At 46.1% G+C, this 18,300-nt stretch overlaps 1 protein-coding gene across 1 annotated transcript in view; it reads right to left on the bottom strand.

Annotated features, from left to right (window-relative positions):
* COL4A4 (collagen type IV alpha 4 chain) overlaps positions 1-18,300 on the bottom strand; it is a 129,561-nt gene that overhangs the window by 11,618 nt on the left and 99,643 nt on the right. The window contains exons 38-45 of the mRNA XM_029933685.1: positions 17,843-17,950; positions 11,739-11,810; positions 10,277-10,405; positions 10,072-10,185; positions 8,722-8,877; positions 5,239-5,346; positions 4,138-4,146; positions 20-145 (exon numbers count right to left, since the gene is read on the bottom strand). Coding sequence (XP_029789545.1) covers positions 20-145; positions 4,138-4,146; positions 5,239-5,346; positions 8,722-8,877; positions 10,072-10,185; positions 10,277-10,405; positions 11,739-11,810; positions 17,843-17,950 — 822 coding nt within the window. The remainder of the gene's footprint in view (positions 1-19; positions 146-4,137; positions 4,147-5,238; positions 5,347-8,721; positions 8,878-10,071; positions 10,186-10,276; positions 10,406-11,738; positions 11,811-17,842; positions 17,951-18,300) is intronic.

Here is an 18,300-nt window from a genome sequence, read left to right as displayed (position 1 = left end):
GTCAGCCTGAGGCTTGTACCTGCTCCTGGGGGGCCTCTCATTCCGGGGGGCCCCATGCCTCCTTCCGGTCCTCTTGGGCCTGGTACCCCAGGAAGCCCAGGGATTCGGGGACAGGAATCCACATCTGCCGGTGGCCCCGGTTCACCTGAAATGGGAATCACGGCTTGTGTGATGGGCTCGAATCTTACTAACAAGCTCCTTCTGCATTCCCAAGCTAGACGGGTGTCGGCCACTAACTGAAAAACCCAACAGTGTCCACCCCCTCTGCGAAGGTGGGACCGCTGTCCCTCTGGGGTGCGCGACGCCTTTCCAGAGAGCATTTTGTTAAACACACTAATAACTGGCTGACTGAATGAGTGGATCTCAGAGGGAGCAAAAAATAAAAAGTATGGAACAGAGAAAGCTCACTGGGGCAGCAATAGTTTGGTGATCTCCACCGGATTTCCAATCTTTGGGCAACTTTTTACGGGATGGTAGCCACACGTAGCAGGGGGGACCCACTGCTGATTCCCGCACTCAACTGAATGTGTCTCTCATCCGTTCAGCCACGCGGGCTTCCACAGGGTCCATGACTCAGACGGACAGAATTTCAAGGTGGCCAGAAGCACCACAGCAACACCTTTCAACCTTGAGTGTGTGTTGCTTGGAATTTTCCAGGGAACTGTACAGATCTGCTGACCACCGTGGGGTCCTGCCCCAGAAATACTAATTGTAGGACATGTGGTCTGGGCAGTGGCCTCAAGCTTGACTGCATAATAAACCCAGTCTGGGAGCTTTTCAAAAGTACCAGTGCTGGGACCCCACCTAGATGTAATAAGTAGGAATTTCTGGGGGTGGGACCTGGGCATCAGCAGTTTTTTAAACTCTACGGATGATTCCACTGCCAGCCGGGGCGTCAGCACTGCTGAGCGCTAAGGAGCACAAGTTCTGGTGTTGGCACATCAGAGCCATGTGGCCAGCTTGCCAGAGCCCAGGGTTTCTGAGCACGTTGTCTGGAGTAGACCCCAACATCTGCACGGTGCCGTCTGGGGATCTCACTTGGAGAACCACTGCTCTGAAGGTGTGAATGTTTTTGCTACTTGGTTATGTTCACGTCTTTAAGATATCTTTTATTTTATGTTTTCTTTTCTTAAGTTTTTTTTTTGAGGGGCGCCTGGGTGGCTCAGTCAGTTAAGCCACGGACTTCAGCTAAGGTCATGATCGTGTGGGTTGCGAGCCCCACATAGGGCTCTGTGCTGACAGCTCGGAGCGCTGAGTCTGCTTCGGCGTCTGTGTCTCCCTCTCCCTCTCTGTCCCTCCCCTACTCGCTTCCTGTATGGCTGTCTCTCTCAAAAATAAATAAACATTAAAAAAATTAAAGTTTCTTTTCAAGAGGGAGAGAGCCAGCAGGAGAGGGGCAGAGAGAGAGGCGGATGGAGGATCGAAAGCAGGACTTCAGCTTATGAACCGTGAGATCATGACTTGAGCCCGAGTCAGACACGTAACCGACTGAGCCGCCCCGGCGCCTCAGGGTATTTTTTCTAAAGCTTCCTTCAGTCACCCCACAAATAATCCACAGGGAAGAGGATAGCAACACTAGCCAATAATGGTAGCAGCTAACATAATAATAGCAGCCGTACTGAGCGGCTTGTCACGCACTGGGCTCTGTGCTAATTGCTTTATGATTAGAGCCCGGGGGTGTGTGCTGCTGCTAGTATTAGAATAGTAAAGGTAAGAAAACCCGGGCTCAGGCAAATACGTGACGTATCTGAAGTCACACAGCTAACACATGGCCGAGACTAGATTAAAATCCGAGATGGCCTGGCTGCAAACGTGTGCACTTAACCACGACATCCTACGCCTGCAGAGCTCGTCAGGCCAGTGTGATAAATCCCAGGAAATACGACACATTTTTCTTATTTTTTCGTTTTCTTTTTTTTTTAATTTTTTTTTTTTTTTTGAGAGAGAGAGAGCGAGAGAGCATGAGAGGAGGAGGGGCAGAGAGAGAAGGAGACACAGAATCCGAAGCAAGCTCCAGGCTCTGAGCTCTCAGCACAGAGCCCATCGCGGGGCTCAAACTCACATACTATGAGATCATGACCTGAGCCGAAGTCGGACGCCCAACCGACCGAGCCACCCAGGCGCCCCTATTTTTTCAATTTTTCTAATGTTTGTTTTTGAGAGAGAGACAGAGCACGAGCAAGGAGGGACAGAGAGAGAGGGAGACACAGAATGTGAGGCAGGCTCCAGGCTCTGAGCTGTCTGCACAGAGCCCAACACAGGGCTTGAACTCATGAACCGTGAGGTGATGACCTGAGCCGAAGTTGGACACTTGACTGACTGAGCCACTCAAGCATCCTGAAATACAGCCTATTTTAAAACACACTGCTCAGCAGTTATGGTTTTCTTAAAATTCATATGAATGTGCAAAAAAGTTTATGAATAGCAGTGATTAGGGGCAACCTGGGTGGCTCAGTCAGTTAAGCATCCGACTTCAGCTCAGGTCATGACCTCACGGTTCATGAGTTCGAGTCCTGCACTGGGCTCTGTGCTGACAGCTCAGAACCTAGACCCTGCTTCAGATTCTGTCTCTCCCTCTTTCTCTGCCTCTCTCCTGCTCCTGCTCTGTCTCTCAAATGTAAATAAACAATATGAAAAGTAGAAATAAAAGAATAGCAGTGATTAGGCAGCAAGAAAATTGTGGAAAATGTGGCCATAGTGATAACACAGGATATACTGTACTACGGTCTGTGTAACATGTCCTTGAACCCTTGTAAGCTGTCTGGAATTTAATCTCTCATAAAATACTGTATGAAACCACAACCAACACTGAGTTGTGCATTTACAGTACATACAGTTTAATGTAAAACATGGCTTTTCCACTCTGGGTGACTTGAGGGAGATTCATATGAATAATTTCTATTTTCCCTGAATCACCTTGTGAATTCTGATGGAGGGAAGGAAGCAGGTAAGGGAACAGGGGGAGGTATTTGGCTGGTGCTTCGTATTTAGGATTCTATGTTATCTTCAAATGAGTTTGTACATACAGACCCCGAGAGAGACTAAAAGGATGGCGGTGGAAATATTAAATATGAAATTATAAATTTAATTTTATTTTTTATGTTTATTTATTTTATTTTGAGAGAGAGAGAGAGAGAGAGAGAGAGTGATCACACAAGTGGGGGGGAGGGGAGAGAGGCAGAGAGAGAGAATCCCAAGCAGGCTCCACACTGTCAGCAAACAGCCCAACATGGGGCTCAAACCCACAAACAGTGAGATCATGACCTGAGTGGAAATCAAGAGTCAGACACTTTACTGAACCACCCAGGCACCCCAAAACTGGAATGTTTAAATATAAACATTTAAAATAGCAGGATTTTTAAAAATTCTGCTTTTGCTTTTCTTTAATTTTTAATAAACCAGAAGCTGAATGGGAGGGGCCAGAGGATCTCTTGTCTGGGGACCCCACATACCAGACCAATTTTCACTGGGGTTAATAACAAAGGCCTGGAAAGAGCAAATGCATGCACTCACTGTGTTTCTTTTCATTGTTTGAGAACCTTTTTTTTTTGTCTCTTTGAAAGCCCCAGACATGACATAATATGATGCTTCTGCCTTGCGAGGGGTAAGTGAACGCTAGGCTGCAAAGAATTTCAGCATTTTCATTGGAACACACAAAGAAATTTGCTCTTTGAAAATGGACTTGGATGTTACGGGAAAACCTCATCACAGCCCCTTACTGGGTGTGAAGGACTCCTCTTTTCGTACTGTTGCTGCCACTTATTTTAGGGATGTCCTCTGTATTCACATCGTAGAATTCATCAAGAAACTTGCACTGGTACGTCTTGTAGCACTTGACAGAGAAAGCACTCACACTCTCAGCCTGAACTGAAATTATGTAAGCTGAGTGTCTTCCGGCCTTGACAACCTATAATGAGGTTCGGCTTCAGGACGCCCTAACATGAGGTTACTGTATCCTAACACGAGGTCACTGTATCTGTAATGAGGAAGCGAATACACTGAAAACTCATATCATTACAGCACCCCATCTATGAAAATGTAACAAAGTTTAACTCACAATTAGAGTGGAAAAGGCAAGTACAGAAATCAGTAGAAACCAGATGTAGAGGAAATGGCTAATTTTATAGCGATGCTTACCTCTGGCACCTGGAGAGATCCAAAGCCGAAGAGCAAAGCGCCACACGATGATTTTCATATGGTGGAAGGAGATGTTCAATGTGTGAATTAGGACAAAACAAAATAGGTTATTTGAGAACACACATAATAATTTGAGGATGGCATCAATGATGAGATGACAGCATCTCAATGACATAACAAGTCCACCTCGATGTTACTGACAAGAACAGCTACGGTTCCATAAGGGGGTTTTCATGTCTAGACAAACCTGAAATAAAGCTCTCTTGCACCATATAAAATTTGAGCTGATTTCAGATGGCAAATCTACCCCAATCTAACATATATAAAATTCTGTTCATGGGCAGGCTTCTGAAATTTTCATATCATTTCTATTATTTAGCCAAGTTTTACAGGGTAAGCACCGAAAGGAAATATGAGATGAATTCAAGTATAAGTTCTTAGTCATGTTGTTCTATGATCCATCAGAAGGGAGAGGTTTGTTTATTCTATGGACCACAGGGCTAATTGAGAAGGTTGCAAAATATTCTGAGCGGACCCTACATTATCATCATATTGACTTAGGATCCCCAAAGACACAACTGCTGCCCATCTCAAAAACACATGTCCGTTTGCCCTTCTAACTCTTCCTTGGCCGGTTTTGACCCGAGGATGAAAACGTGTTGGCCACTGAGCTTAAACTGAATAGCCTTTTCATCTTCACAGGAACTAATGTGCTTTACAGGAAAAGTTACGGAAAACATCTAGGAAAATCAATGGGAATTCAGGGACAGAAATGAACAGGCAGTCCTCACAACAATCAAAGGAGTCGTTGCCTCTTGCGCGAGGGAACACGGATTTGATTGCCTTAGAAATACTGCACGTACAATCAACTCCTAATCTGCACGCTTACTCATTCTAGTAATAAATTAGTTTACCAGGCACAAGACTCTGTAGTGAGGCCTGAAATAAACGAAATCTTTGTATCGGAAATGGCCTAACTCAGAAGAAATCACAGGCAATTTCAGAATAATTACTTTCTGAACATGGACCCTCATAGTTTATATTTTTTTAAAGGCTGTCTGTAGACTTGCTGGGTGAGATTATTACACACCAGAAGCTTACCTGGATGGCCAGGGGGGCCTTGTCTGCCTGGCAAACCAGGCAGACCCTTCTCCCCAGGTGGCCCCGGAAGTCCAGGTGGCCCCGGAAGTCCCGGGAATCCAATTGGTCCTACAAGGAACATAAAAATGGGGACCTGGAACAGAGCAATATCAAGACAATGCCAGTCTGATGGGCCGAACTCAGAGATTCACTACCAGAAAGTTCAGGGCCAAGTTGGCCTTAGAATTCAAGCGAGTTTCTCACTCTTTCCTAAAGCTGAGATCTGTGTCTGTCTGAAGGAAACGCAGCGGTTTATCAAAAGGACTAAGGAAAATGGTCTCAGTATCAAGAGAAAACTAAAGTAGAATGAAAAGCCCTGTAATCCTGAACTTTCTCTGGAGGCAGAGGACTGGAAGGGAAGGGGAAAAAAAGAATGGCACTTGCCCATCTGGGAAAATGTGCCCCGAGCTCCGACGTCTCTTCCTCAGCCCCAGCGGGCACTCAGGGCCTCACATGTGTGGTGCCTTCTCTTCCATGCCCACCGAGGCCTCATTCTCAGTGCTCAGCACGTCTCACCTCCTCGGGGAAGCCATCTCTGGAGCCCCAAACCAATTCCCTGGAATTGTGGCTCCGTTACTCAGAGCACCTGCCCCTGTTTATCTGGATGACCCTTTAGTGTGAATGTCTGTCTTCTCATATGAAACTCTATGTTGAATACCAATGGGGACTCTGTTTAAACTTGTTCACTGTTATGTCCCTGGAGGTACCTAATAAGTGTTTGTGGGACAGATCAAATACAGCAAAACTTGGATTGCGAGTAGCTTATTCTGTGAGTGGTCCCCAGGATGAGCAAACATTTCTAATAAATTTTAACTTGATAAACGAGCGACGTCTTGTAATACCAGTAGCATGTGGTGACGAACATCACGTGATCACAGCTGAGCTCCCCCCGCACCTCCCCTCTCACTGAGGGATTGTGGGTGATCGTCTCCCATGCTCGGATGCTTGGGCTCAGGCCATGGTGTTTGGCAGACGTCAGTGATTTTTCAGAGTGTTGGAAGGTGCTCACAACTGGTACTAGTGTACTCTTTGTCACTTCGAGGCACCTGTGGACAGTTCTTTGCTTCTCCGTCCAAGAGTAAGCTTAGGAATGCTTCAATTCATTCTAGGTCAGGCTGCCTGCAGCTAGAGACCCTTTCCTCTGCTCCTTATTGCCAGTTACATTCAATACAGTATATGATGAGTTTATTAATACTCTACTGCAGTCAATGTCTGAGCGAGTGTAGACAACGGCCCCCAGGCAGAAAAGGATCCCATTGAGCTAATAGCAGTGAGTCCATTAGTGATAGTGAACGTTGTCCTACACAATCACCCCCTCTCTCTTGTCTCCCTCACACAAGCCATGAAGGTTTTCAGAGGTAAGTGCAGGTAAACTTGTTTGTCTTTATATTTTATATTTTCTTTATTGTTTTTATTATAGTACTGTAATCACTTTTATATGAATATTTTGGTTATGGAATAAATCATCTGAGTTTCCCTAATTTCTCATGGGGAGATTCGCTTTGGTATACGAGTGCTTTGGATGACAAGCATGTTTCCGGAACGAATTATGACCGCAAACCAAGGTTTTACTGTATTTCCCACTAAGTCTGAAGACATAAACTGAAGAAACTCCCTCCTCCTTCCCACAGTGAAACTCTCTTTGGGCCACATGCCTGCTGCAGTGGGAGTTAAGAAGCATGCTTAATGGTTTCATCGATATTTCTAACTCTCTGTATGTCCCTTGATAGGTCACTGTTTCTTATACTGCATGCTATTCCCCAATCCTCAAGAATACTTCCAGGGGGAGGATCATTTTCTAGAGTAGCAACTGGGAAGGAGTGTCTTATTTGGAAAAGGAGCAAGGGTGTAGAGCTGACCACCTCCTTCCTGTTGGTGACATAGCCTGCTAGCATGTTTGTCCTGTTCTGGGGTTCAATAATTGGAAACCCACAGAGCTGCAGAGATAAGCCACATTCTCTAAAATTGATTTTACTATAGGGGTGCCTGGTGGCTTAGTTGGTTAAGCGTCCAACTTCGGCTCAGGTCAAGATCTCACGGTTTGTGGGTTTGAGCCCCAAGTCGGGCTCTGTGCTGACAGAGCCTAGCGCCTGCTTCAGTTTCTGTGTCTCCTTCTCTTTCTCACGGCCCCTCTCCAACTCACACTCTGTGTGTTTCTCTCTCTCTCAAAAATAAATAAAACATTAAAAATTTTTAAAAATAAAATTGATTTTATTGCAAATAAAGTTGAAGAGGGTTGTTGTGTGCTGTTGTGCAGGTGGTGCACTGCACCATTATAGGGATGCCGTTTGCACTGTCGTCATGTCGTTTTGATCTTCTTTTGGCCCTAATTTATTTTGCGCTTGGTTCAGAAGTCAGGCAGGGTGCCAGTTATCGGGCAGACTTCCACAGTTACTTCTCTGTGACATTTAGGGAGTTAAAATGAATAACCATTGTTGGTCTCTTTTCAACAAAACAGTTCTTTGAACTGAATCATTCCCCGAAATCCTGGTGGCCAAAAACGAATGTCCTCAAATATTAGCAGTTAGGTAAAAATGAATTAAAAAATATTCTAGCTTTAGATAGTGGGGGCGTTCAGTAACGGGGGTCTCTCTCGACTACAGGAGGGCAAGGTCGTCAGTCTAAAACCACACGGTCCAACATGGAAGCCACGAACCGCATGCGCCTGCTGAACACTTGAAACTGCCACATCCAATCTGGGTTGTGCTGCGAGTGTAAACACACACCGGACCTCAGAGGTGAGGAGGGGCGTCTCACCTGGGAGAGGAGCTAGGTTTGTACAAACAGCCCTGGTTACGCCAGGGATGACAGGCTTAGGTAACATTTGGATGTATTATGTGAAAGGATAAATGGAAGTTCATTTCACTTATTTCTTTTTACTTTTTAAAATGAAGCTACTACAGCTTTTAATTACATGTGTGGCTTGTGTTATAGTTCTTTAAAATATATATATCTATATAAATATTTATATAAAATACTTACATTTATATAAAATATATGTATTATAAATATGTTTGTTTATTTATTTTGAGAGAGTAAAAGAGAGGCACGGAGAATCCCAAGCAGGCTCCACACTGTCAGTGCAGAGCCCAATGCGGGGCTTGAACTCACAAACGGTGAGATCATGACCTGAACCAAAATCCAGAGTCAGACACTTCACTGAGCCACCCAGGAGCCCCGCTTGGGTTATATTTCTACTGCTCAGTTCTGGTCTAGGAGATTATCAAATATATTATTAGGGGCCGGAGATGAATTCGTGTTTCTTCTTACTCACCCAAATGTCACCCAAACCTTACGACTCTGGGAGAGTCAGGGCAATTGGGAAATGCGGTCGCTATTTCTGTAGGAAATGCGTAACCACACCGCGGTGCAGCACCCCGGACCCTGAGGGGAAAGATCATAAAACCCTTCATGCGCTGCTTCAGAAAGAACTTGGATTCCTACCTTTCTGGCCATCTTTTCCATCACATCCCGGGAAGCCTTTGCGTCCTGGAGGGCCCGGGGGGCCCGGGAGGCCCGGGGGGCCCGGCGGACCCTGGTCTCCTGGCTCCCCTTTCAGAAGGTCAACAGTCCCTGGGAGGCCCGGGGGCCCAGGTGCTCCTGACCACAAGGAAGAAACAAAAGTGTCTTTCGGTCAAGGACAAATGTGAGTGCTGCTGCCTGTGAGCTTCTCTAGGGAAGTAACGGGATGCAAGCACGAGAAGGGGACCAGAGGAGTAAAAATAGACACAATCAGGATCAGAGGTGAAAGTGTCTCCTGCAGCCCAAACTGGGGGACGGCGTAAGTGGTCTGTCAGCAACCGTCAGACAATGAATGAGCCTCCCTTCCACGCCATTCCTTTTGGAGGCATGGTTTTACAGCTTCTCCTTGCATGTCACCCCACTGCTTTAACATGACGAGTAGAAGGAGAGATGGACAGACAGAAGGACAGATGAGCGGACAGATCGATAGATGACAGGCTTTCGAGAAAACCTGGCAGATGGAAAAGGAACAGCCACTCAATTCCATGTACGATTCTATCTGAAAACAGGTACTGCACACAGCAAGGGAGCCCAAGTCCTAGTCTTCTTAGCTACCTCGAATATTTTTGAGCATTTTCATTTTTCTCAGTGTAAAACAGAATCATATAACGTTTTATCCCACCCTGACTGGAATCCCAAAGATTTAAAGGCAGAGGCGTGGGGCTCTCTGAAAGCGCTCCATGAGCTATCAGGGACACGGTTGTCTGCCCTCTGCAGAGCCCCCCGGCACTGGGCTCTGTCCCCCACGCCCCAGCCAGCGCCACTCAGTCCCCATGCGGTGAGACACTGCCTTGCTGGGCTTCGTCCCCGCCAAGGGCCGAGAGGGACACATGCCGTCAGCAGCCCTTGAACAGATTGTGTCTCGGGAGGCCAGGCCTGGGCGTGGTCACGCGGGCCGGTGGTGCTGCATGTGGCAGGTGCCAGAGACCAACAGGCAGAGTGAGTTGCCCCCTCCCCCACTCTGATGCCAGCCACTCCTGACCCCCTGTGCCCAGAAGCCCCCTGGCACTGGCGATGGGAAAGGTCTGCGGTGAGTCAGAGTGTGTCCCCAGACAGAGGTGCCTGGTAGAGTGGGACAAGCCTGAGCTCTGAGCTCCAGCCCTGAGAGTGGTCCCGGCAACTGGGCACTGTCCACACTCCGCCTCTCCTATCCGCCAGGCTGCCCCGGCTGCCGTGGGCCTGCGACTCTGCCGTTCTCTGGTCCTACGATCCTCCGGACCTGGCAGCATCTAAGGAAAGGAGCTACCACCCTCTGCCGGGATTTTCTCATACCTCTTGGACCATCAGGGCCAGGGGGTCCCTGATCTCCGGGTGGCCCCGGGTCAGGAATGTCGCCTTTAGGAGGTCTTCCCGTGGCACCTGCAGGCCCAGGTGATCCAGGTAGCCCTGAGGAAGGAGGTGCGCGAGGTCAGCCTCATCACATTTGGAAGGTTTTGGTTTAGTTATTGATAGAGGGGGTAAGCATGCTGCGTCTTACCTGGGGGGCCAGGGGGTCCTCTTTCTCCAGGAAGGCCTGGGGGAGACATTCCCGGGCTCCCAGGGTCTCCGGTCTCCCCTTTCGGCCCAGGTATGCCCATTGGACCAGGTGGGCCCACTTCATGTAACCCTGAACGAGGGAAATGGCATTAGTACTGTGTCTTCTCCCTGTTCGCGCCTGTTGTGGCTCCCGGAAAAGAGCTGCTTCCAAACGAGGGGACAGGGATACAGCGGGTTGTGCTGGTGACATGAAAGGCCGCGGACTCCCCCTGGGTCGCCATGTGCCCTCCTGCGCCCTATCACGTGGTCAGCCACAGGCTGGGTTTGTTTTATAGTTATTTCCCAGATTAAAGGAAACAACAACAACAACACAACAGCTTATCAAGGCTCCAGTGAGATCCAGCAAGAAGTCGTCATGGACAAACTGGTTTGAAATTGAAGGTGGAAATTGACATATAAATGGAAACAGTGCGGGACTTCCCACGGGAAAGGGAGAACGTGAGTGGTTTCTTGGGGAGGCACACATATGATCAGACCATTTGGAAGAGCCTCTAAAATGAATCTTACATGACCTGCGTTAATTCTTGCCCTACCGAACCATATAAAGATTCTCTCTCTCCAGCAATGGGGTCCAACATAGAAGTACAAGAACCCAACTCTCCACCCGACACCCTCAAACCTCCGTATCTGATTCCAGCTGCCTTGTCTGATTGTGAGCTATTTTTCTGAGGCAGCAACAGGCACTATATTAAAACTCTAGAACGGGGCACCATGGCGGCTCAGTCCGTTAAGAATCTGACTTAGGCTCAGGTCATGATCTCACAGTTTGTGAGATGGAGCCCCACATCGGGCTCTGTACTGACAGATCAGAGTCTGGAACCTGTTTTGGATTCTGCATCTCCATCTCTCTCTGCTCCTCCCCGGTTCATGCTCTGTCTCTTTCTCTCCAAGTAAATAAACATTTTTAAAAATTTAAAAAAAACTCTAGAACAAACTCAAATGCAGTGGTTAATGATTAGCCTCTTTGTGATAACAAAAATACCAGCAATTTGTTCAGGTAATTTGTTTTAACAGCAGCCTACAGAGGGATGTTAAAACTACTAATTAGACCCACGGGGATCGTACTTGGTGGCACTACACTTAAAACAATACCAAAAAGAAAAAAAATCTCCCAACCATTTCTTTGTAACATTCTGAAATCTAGCTCCACCTAACCAATTATTCAGAGTATTTTTAGCAGAGAGAGAGAAAGCTGGTAACCAGCCATTCCTTCTTAAATTGGGTTCTCTCAAATATCCTTCTTATGTAAGTCATCTTCATTCCTAAAAATAGTTCAATAGCGTGTCTCTAAGCCAAGCCAGTTTCCTAGTTTCACACCCCAAATTGTGTGTAGTGAAGGAAGGCCAGCATATCTCTCTCTCTGCTGATGGCAGTTCAATCGCTCACAAAGGATTTTCTCTTACCTGAAGCACCTTTGGATCCTTTCTGACCCTTTAAACCATGCAAGCCGTTTAGACCGGGCGATCCGGAGGGACCTGAAACACACCACAGACCTGTGACCCATCGAGGAAGGCTGGATGTTGAAGTCCAAAGGCCACCGACACGGGCACCTCCCGGGGGGACAATTCGCTGATGGAAACCCGACAGCTTCTCTAGGAGGGAGCCGTGAGATCTCACTGTCTAGATGTCATTATCAAGGCTAAGTCCATGCAGTGGTTATTATTTAACACATTCATTTGATGGGCGTTTTTTTGCAGGACAGCTTAACACATTTCTTTGGTTTTAACATACTGCTCTTGGCTTCTGACCACATCATGGACATCTCTCTCTACCCAGATCTAGTCTAGAATGACTGAATCTTAGTGTAGAATGGGACCTCAGATTCCATGACAATTAACTCATCCTAGACAAGAGAAAAGAACAAACCCAGACCTCCTTCCCCCAGGCTCAGGATCTATCCACTTCATCACGGTGTGTAGATACTAATTTCTTCAGGATGTAGTCAGGTAAAGATAGCAAGATAGTAAGGACACGTGGGGCCCGTTGCATATTGGGGAATCCATGACACACCTAACTTTTCTTTAAGCATCATGCTACTCAGAGAGAAGAGGTCTGCAGGTCACATTTGGTTGATGCTATTTCCTTGCCACCACTTCTTTCAAAAAGAACCACACTGATGCCTCTTTACTGAAACTAAATTTATTTCATAATGCTTAATGAAAACGCTAGTCTCCATAATTAGGTACGACCTCACTGATGTCTGTTTAGAAGCTTCTGCCAGGTATCAGTATAGTCCTCAAAGGAGACATCTCCCAACCTGACTCGACTTAAGTTGTCACTGAACACCTATAAATCTATAGAATCAAATACATAAATACTTAAAATATGTATAATACATCTATATGATAATATGTAGTACACTTGTAATAGACAAGTATACAGACTCATAGGGAGGGAGTAGAGGAAAAACACAATGGACAGACGGAGGGAAGGAGGGAGAGAGGAGGGGAAAAGGCAGATGACTGATGCATACAGAACATTTCTCTCCAGCTGAGCCCTCCACCACATGATTCCCACATGTCTTGTCTTACTGACTGATTTGGAGGAAAAAAGCTCCCCCTCAGCCCCTGTCCAAACCTTGGGACCTTCCCAATTCATTGGTGGATCTTCATCCAAGACTGAGAGCCAGCCAGCCATTCATTCAGTGTAGGGCCACATCCCTCTCATTTGCAATAGTAACGCCCTCGCACACAGAAGGTGCCCCTCACCTTCCCTGTGACACCCACAGAGAGCACCCTTGATGCCCATATGCCAGGGCCTGCCCCACGCTGTGCAACAGGCCTGTCTTTGGGTGACGGGATTACTCTGGATAAACTAAGTACAAGCTCGGGTCTTCTTAGTGCTCCCAAGCCCCCATGTAGCATGTCTCCTGATGTGCAGTAGGTGTTCAGCAGGTGTCTGTTGAATGAGTGAGGGGATGCATGGATGAATGAGTGAATGAGAAAATGTGCAGTGCAGAGGGCCAGCAAACGGGTGGAGAGAAATCTGTAGGAAGGAGGGGTTACAATTTCTCTTTGCACGTCACACAGTCTCTGAGAGATTTATGAGAAGAATAAGATTTGGTGAAGTTACAGGCATCCATTTGTGTATAAATAATTTATGTGCTAATTATTATCTCTTCATTAATATGCAAGTCCTCTGTGGGCTTCTTATTTAAAGATGGAACACTTAGCTGGTTCCATTCGATTAATTATCCGTACTTGAAATGGACACTTACTCTATTTTTAAACTCTAAACTTCAGATCGGTGCAAATGAGGCACCTTGTCTCACACCAAAAGAAAAAGGGGCGTGGGGGAGGGGTAGAGAATGCACCCATGTTTTTCCTAAAGCTCTTCTTTCCCAACCACTTTTAATAGCTCTGGCTGAGTTTCTTTCTCAATCCTCTTTCCTATTAATGAGCCAACGTTTCAAGTTTGCACCAAAAGAACACACAGACCTTCATCTGCCAGAACTGGATATTTATTGCCATCTATCTGAAATGATAATAAATTTTTTGAGAACATTTTGCCAGTTCAATGTGTTTTGATCTCCAACCTAAGCCACCAAGATTGATGGCTTAGGGACTTCGCTGGGTGGGGTGTCTCAGCTTCTGCCGACTCCGCATTGTCCCGTCAGCCAGTCCACATCCCGGGTTGTCACAGGCTCAGCCCCTCACCATTGTTGAACTGGCCGACCCTGAGCTGACCCAATGTTATCTTTCTAAATTGAATGCAGCTACATCTGGGTGGATTTTAAGGGCAATTTTTTCCTTTTTACTGAAAGCTTTTTATCCATCCCATCTCTAAATCAGAAAGTTGTTCATGCATAAAATATATACAGCACAGATGAGAGACAATTAGGCTAACAAAGCACATTCCTTGGTAATGAGGATTTTTATTCACCTCTCTGGCCGTCCTCCAGCTTACCAGGCGTCATTTGAGGCTGCATCTCGCTGCACTCACGGGCCGGGGCGCTCTCCCCCCACTCAGAGACTGGAACCTTCTGCTCCAGCCCTAATGGGAATCACAGCTGCCACCCGGGTTACCCAGCCCACTCTGAGACTGGTTTCCCACTGAGGTTTTCTTTTGTTCTAAAGCCTGAAAATGCTACTCTGTCCCCAGTGGCCTTTATACTTTTCACGGGGTGACCATGCCTCATCCCTGTTTGAGGGGGATTCTCTTACATCTTGCATCCTGAGGCACCCCTCAGTCCCAGGCAGAGCGGGACAGCTGGTCACCCGAGTGTGGACGCTGATGGGAGAGACCTTCGCAACCACAGGATGATGGTTGAACAGAGTTGAAAGCTTATCAAAACAGACTCTGAATTTTTTTTTTAATTCAGAAAATACATGAGTGCTTACTAAGAAGAGGCACCAGGAGCATAAAGACGTGGTCTCCTAACCCCTGGAGCTTCGGTCCCCAAATGTTCTTAGTGACAGCTGCTGACAAGACAATGGAGAGTGAGAGAGATGCAATCCCTGACCTGACAGAACAAATAGGCAATTACATCGAGACTGGCAAGTGCCGTGGGGGCAGGGCTGGAAGGGACGCTCCCCAGGTGTAGAAGCGGGAGAGCGTTTCCGTGATTCTCGCGGCTGTCAGATGCGTGGCATTTCTCTCCAGATATAAGACCTTTTGAGGTGCCTTTTCTCTTGCGCGATAGCGTGCTGGCCACCAGCCAAAATAAGCCATGTGTATCTTTACAGTTGTCATACTACAAAGAGTCGTCTTTAGGTTTTCATTATTGCGGGCTCAGGAACGCCCAACAAGGAGCTGAGTGCCTTCCTTTCAAAAGAGGGCAGATGTGCTTGAAAACCGGAATCTACAAATCAAGCCATTTGTAGCATATGTTTAAGTTCAAGTTTAAACCTGACGGAACTCAAGCAGGACTGGGAATCCACGCGGCCTGTTCCAGCAGGGCAAACAACTCTTGAGTTCAACAGCTGGTTTGTTCAAACAAGATAATCAGTCCCCTTGACTTATTTAGAACATACTTCAAATATTTAGCTTCTCAGATCAAAGCGCTTCTGCTGGAGTGCGGTTCATTTTTATATCAGCAGGAGAAACGGCCACAATGGATTTATAGTGTGGACGTTTTAATTTTTAGGAATGTAGTGCACAGTTTTGTTTTGTTGTTTTAAAGCCCAGTCGTCCGTTGGGCTGTTTGCGGTGAAGCAGTGTCGCGGCATGGCCAGGAGGCACCGTTGCAGCATCTGGCTGTGTCGTTCCGATGGACCCTCCGGCGGACAGGCTCACTTCCTCACCGTCTCCCGACAAACTCGTTATTTCGTAGCACAGAACTATGGTGTGATGGCAGATTGAATTTTCGAGTAATTCTTTTCCCCAGTCAACGTCCTCAGCTACTGGTATTTTAATAACATATCACAGTGAAAGTATGTGATAAATGCAAACTAAATTAAGAGAAAGACAAACCTACAATAGTGACATGAGCCAAGTCATTTCAGTCACACTGAGTGTATGTTATTGTTTTGGTACCAAGAGGTTTGAAAATCCTTGCTATTTTTATTAAACAAGGAGGGTTAGAAGAAAAGGAGTTAATAATGGAAATGATTTCTTTTTTTTTTTTTTTACACAATTTCACCTTCTAGACACTCAAAACAGTGTCCAAGAACACACCACCAGGGCAACAGGGATTGCCAGTGACAGCAAACAGCCACAGTCACTAAATAAACTTTTAACATAAAAAATGATCACTTGGGGGGGTGTGTGCCTGGGTGGCTCAGTCAGTTGAGTGTCTGACTTTGGCTTAGGTCATGATCTCATGGTTCATGAGTTCAAGCACCACATCGGGCTCTATGCTGACAGCTCTGAGCCTGGAGCCTGCTTCAGATTCTGTGTCTCCCTCTCTCTCTGCCCGCCCCCCGCTCATGCTCTGTTTCTCTATGCCTCAATAATAAATAAACATAAAAAACATTTTTAAAGATCACTTGGAGGGTGCCTGGGTGGCTCAGTTGGTTAAGCACCCAACTCTTGATTTTAGCTCAGGTCATGATCTCACAGTTTGTGAGCTTGAGCCCAGAGCTGATAATGTGGAGCGTGCTTGGGATTCTCTCTCCTCTCTCTCTTCCTCTCCCACACATGCTGTCTTTCAAAACAAAGAAAACCTTTTTAAAAAGTGATCATTTTGCTTAAGATCCGAAATTTATCACAAATCACTGCACTTCATGTTACGTGCCAACAAAGAGGGAGACGAACTGCATAAAGACATCTTGTTCAGCCGTGGGAAGTAGAGGCCAAATAATGTTTGGCCACATGGAAATACCTAAGTGTGCCAACTCTCCAAAATAAAAGGCTTCTCTCTCTGCATACTTGTCCCGTGAAACACATACCACACTAGTGCCGGCTAGAAAACAGAAATGACCTGAAAACTACTGGATGAGGGAAGAGGTCAAAGTGTGGGAAGTTTTAATTTGGATTTTCAAGACAATAAAGCAACTAAGAGCCCAAAGGAGGGATTTCCAACTCTTATGAGAGGAGGTAATTTTCATTGGACTGAAATTTAGTACAGGAATGAGTCATAGCAGAGGGTCAGTGAGAGCCAAGGGGAGGGAACTTGATTACAGACACCTACCAACTAAGGCGTAAGCCTCCATCTGCTGACTTCTTTTTGCCCTTGACTCCATAGTTACAAGGTAGGTTGTTCATTCTCGATTTGTCCATGCCTCTGTTTCTTAATTTATTTACAAATATAAAAATGCGTACCATAACCATCCAATAGATGTACTGGCTATCTGCTGGATGCCTGGGATATAAAAATCACCTTCTCAACATGCAAATGTGATACAATAGAGGTGCTATTCTAAGTATATATAAAGTGCCCATGAAAAGCTTTTTTTTAATAAATGGAAGAAACGGACAGAAGAGGAATAAGTACCGTGGAGGAATGGAGGAGCATGGAGATTTTTTTTATGACAAATGAATATGGCAGGTGATAGGAATATGATATTACTCTAACCAAACTTATAACCAGTTTTCTATTAGCCATAAAGACCAAAAATGCAACCAGGGGAAAAAAATGTTTCTTTATCTAACAAAGATAATGAATATTAGTGACTCTTTCTTTATGGCGTTTTATTCTTTTCCTTCCACTTATCAGGATTGGTAAATACACATATATTTACAAATATGTTTTGAACATGTCTGTCTTGCCACATACACTGTGAGTTCCATGAAGTCGGTAATCATGTCTATTTTCCTCACAATTGTATGCCTAGCATCTAACACACAATCTCGAACATGATAGGAGCTTAACTATCTAAGGAAAGAACAGATGGAAGAGGCCTGAACACTGTGGGAGACACTGAGAGAAATGCCCTCAAATATGGCGGCACCACCATTTTGGTAGAAGGAGGGTCAAGAGACCCGATGCACTGCCTGAAGCTCTAAGTAAGGGAGTAGGTGCTAACTGGCATCTGTGGGAAAGGGGAAAGAGCCATGAGCAAGACCAGTGTCACCCAGTGGGGGGAACGCACTGTCAGTTTGCTCTCATGGGCTTCCTTTTACTCACCTTTTATTCCTGGAAGACCTGGTGCCCCCGGATCCCCCATCCTGCCTCTCGGCCCAGGAACCCCCATTTCTCCTGGATGTCCCATCAGCCCAGGCACCCCTGGATCACCTGAGGACAAGAAGGAGGCTCTGCAGACACCCAGTTGATACATGAGTCACCTTAATGGGGAAGGTCATCTGTATTCTTAATACATAGGTAACTGAGAACAGGGTCTTTTTTTTTTTTGCCCTAGACTTTCTAACTCTAGAGAGAAAGAATATACTTAACCTCAGATGGACTAACTACACTTGGAGTGATTAAAGTTGCCAACGGCAATTTTAAACTTCCATTATATTCTGAATTGGCAGGAGGAGATGGAGCCCTTAATGTTGTGTTTTATGTGCCGTATTTGCCTGAAGTCGAAAGGAGACAAGAAAGCCAGCATCTAAATGGCAGTAGATTAAGGAAGGATGGAAAGG

This window comes from Suricata suricatta, chromosome 3 (genome assembly GCF_006229205.1).
Source record: "Suricata suricatta isolate VVHF042 chromosome 3, meerkat_22Aug2017_6uvM2_HiC, whole genome shotgun sequence".
Lineage (NCBI taxonomy): Eukaryota > Metazoa > Chordata > Mammalia > Carnivora > Herpestidae > Suricata > Suricata suricatta.
This window is presented reverse-complemented; position numbering and strand designations above follow the sequence as displayed.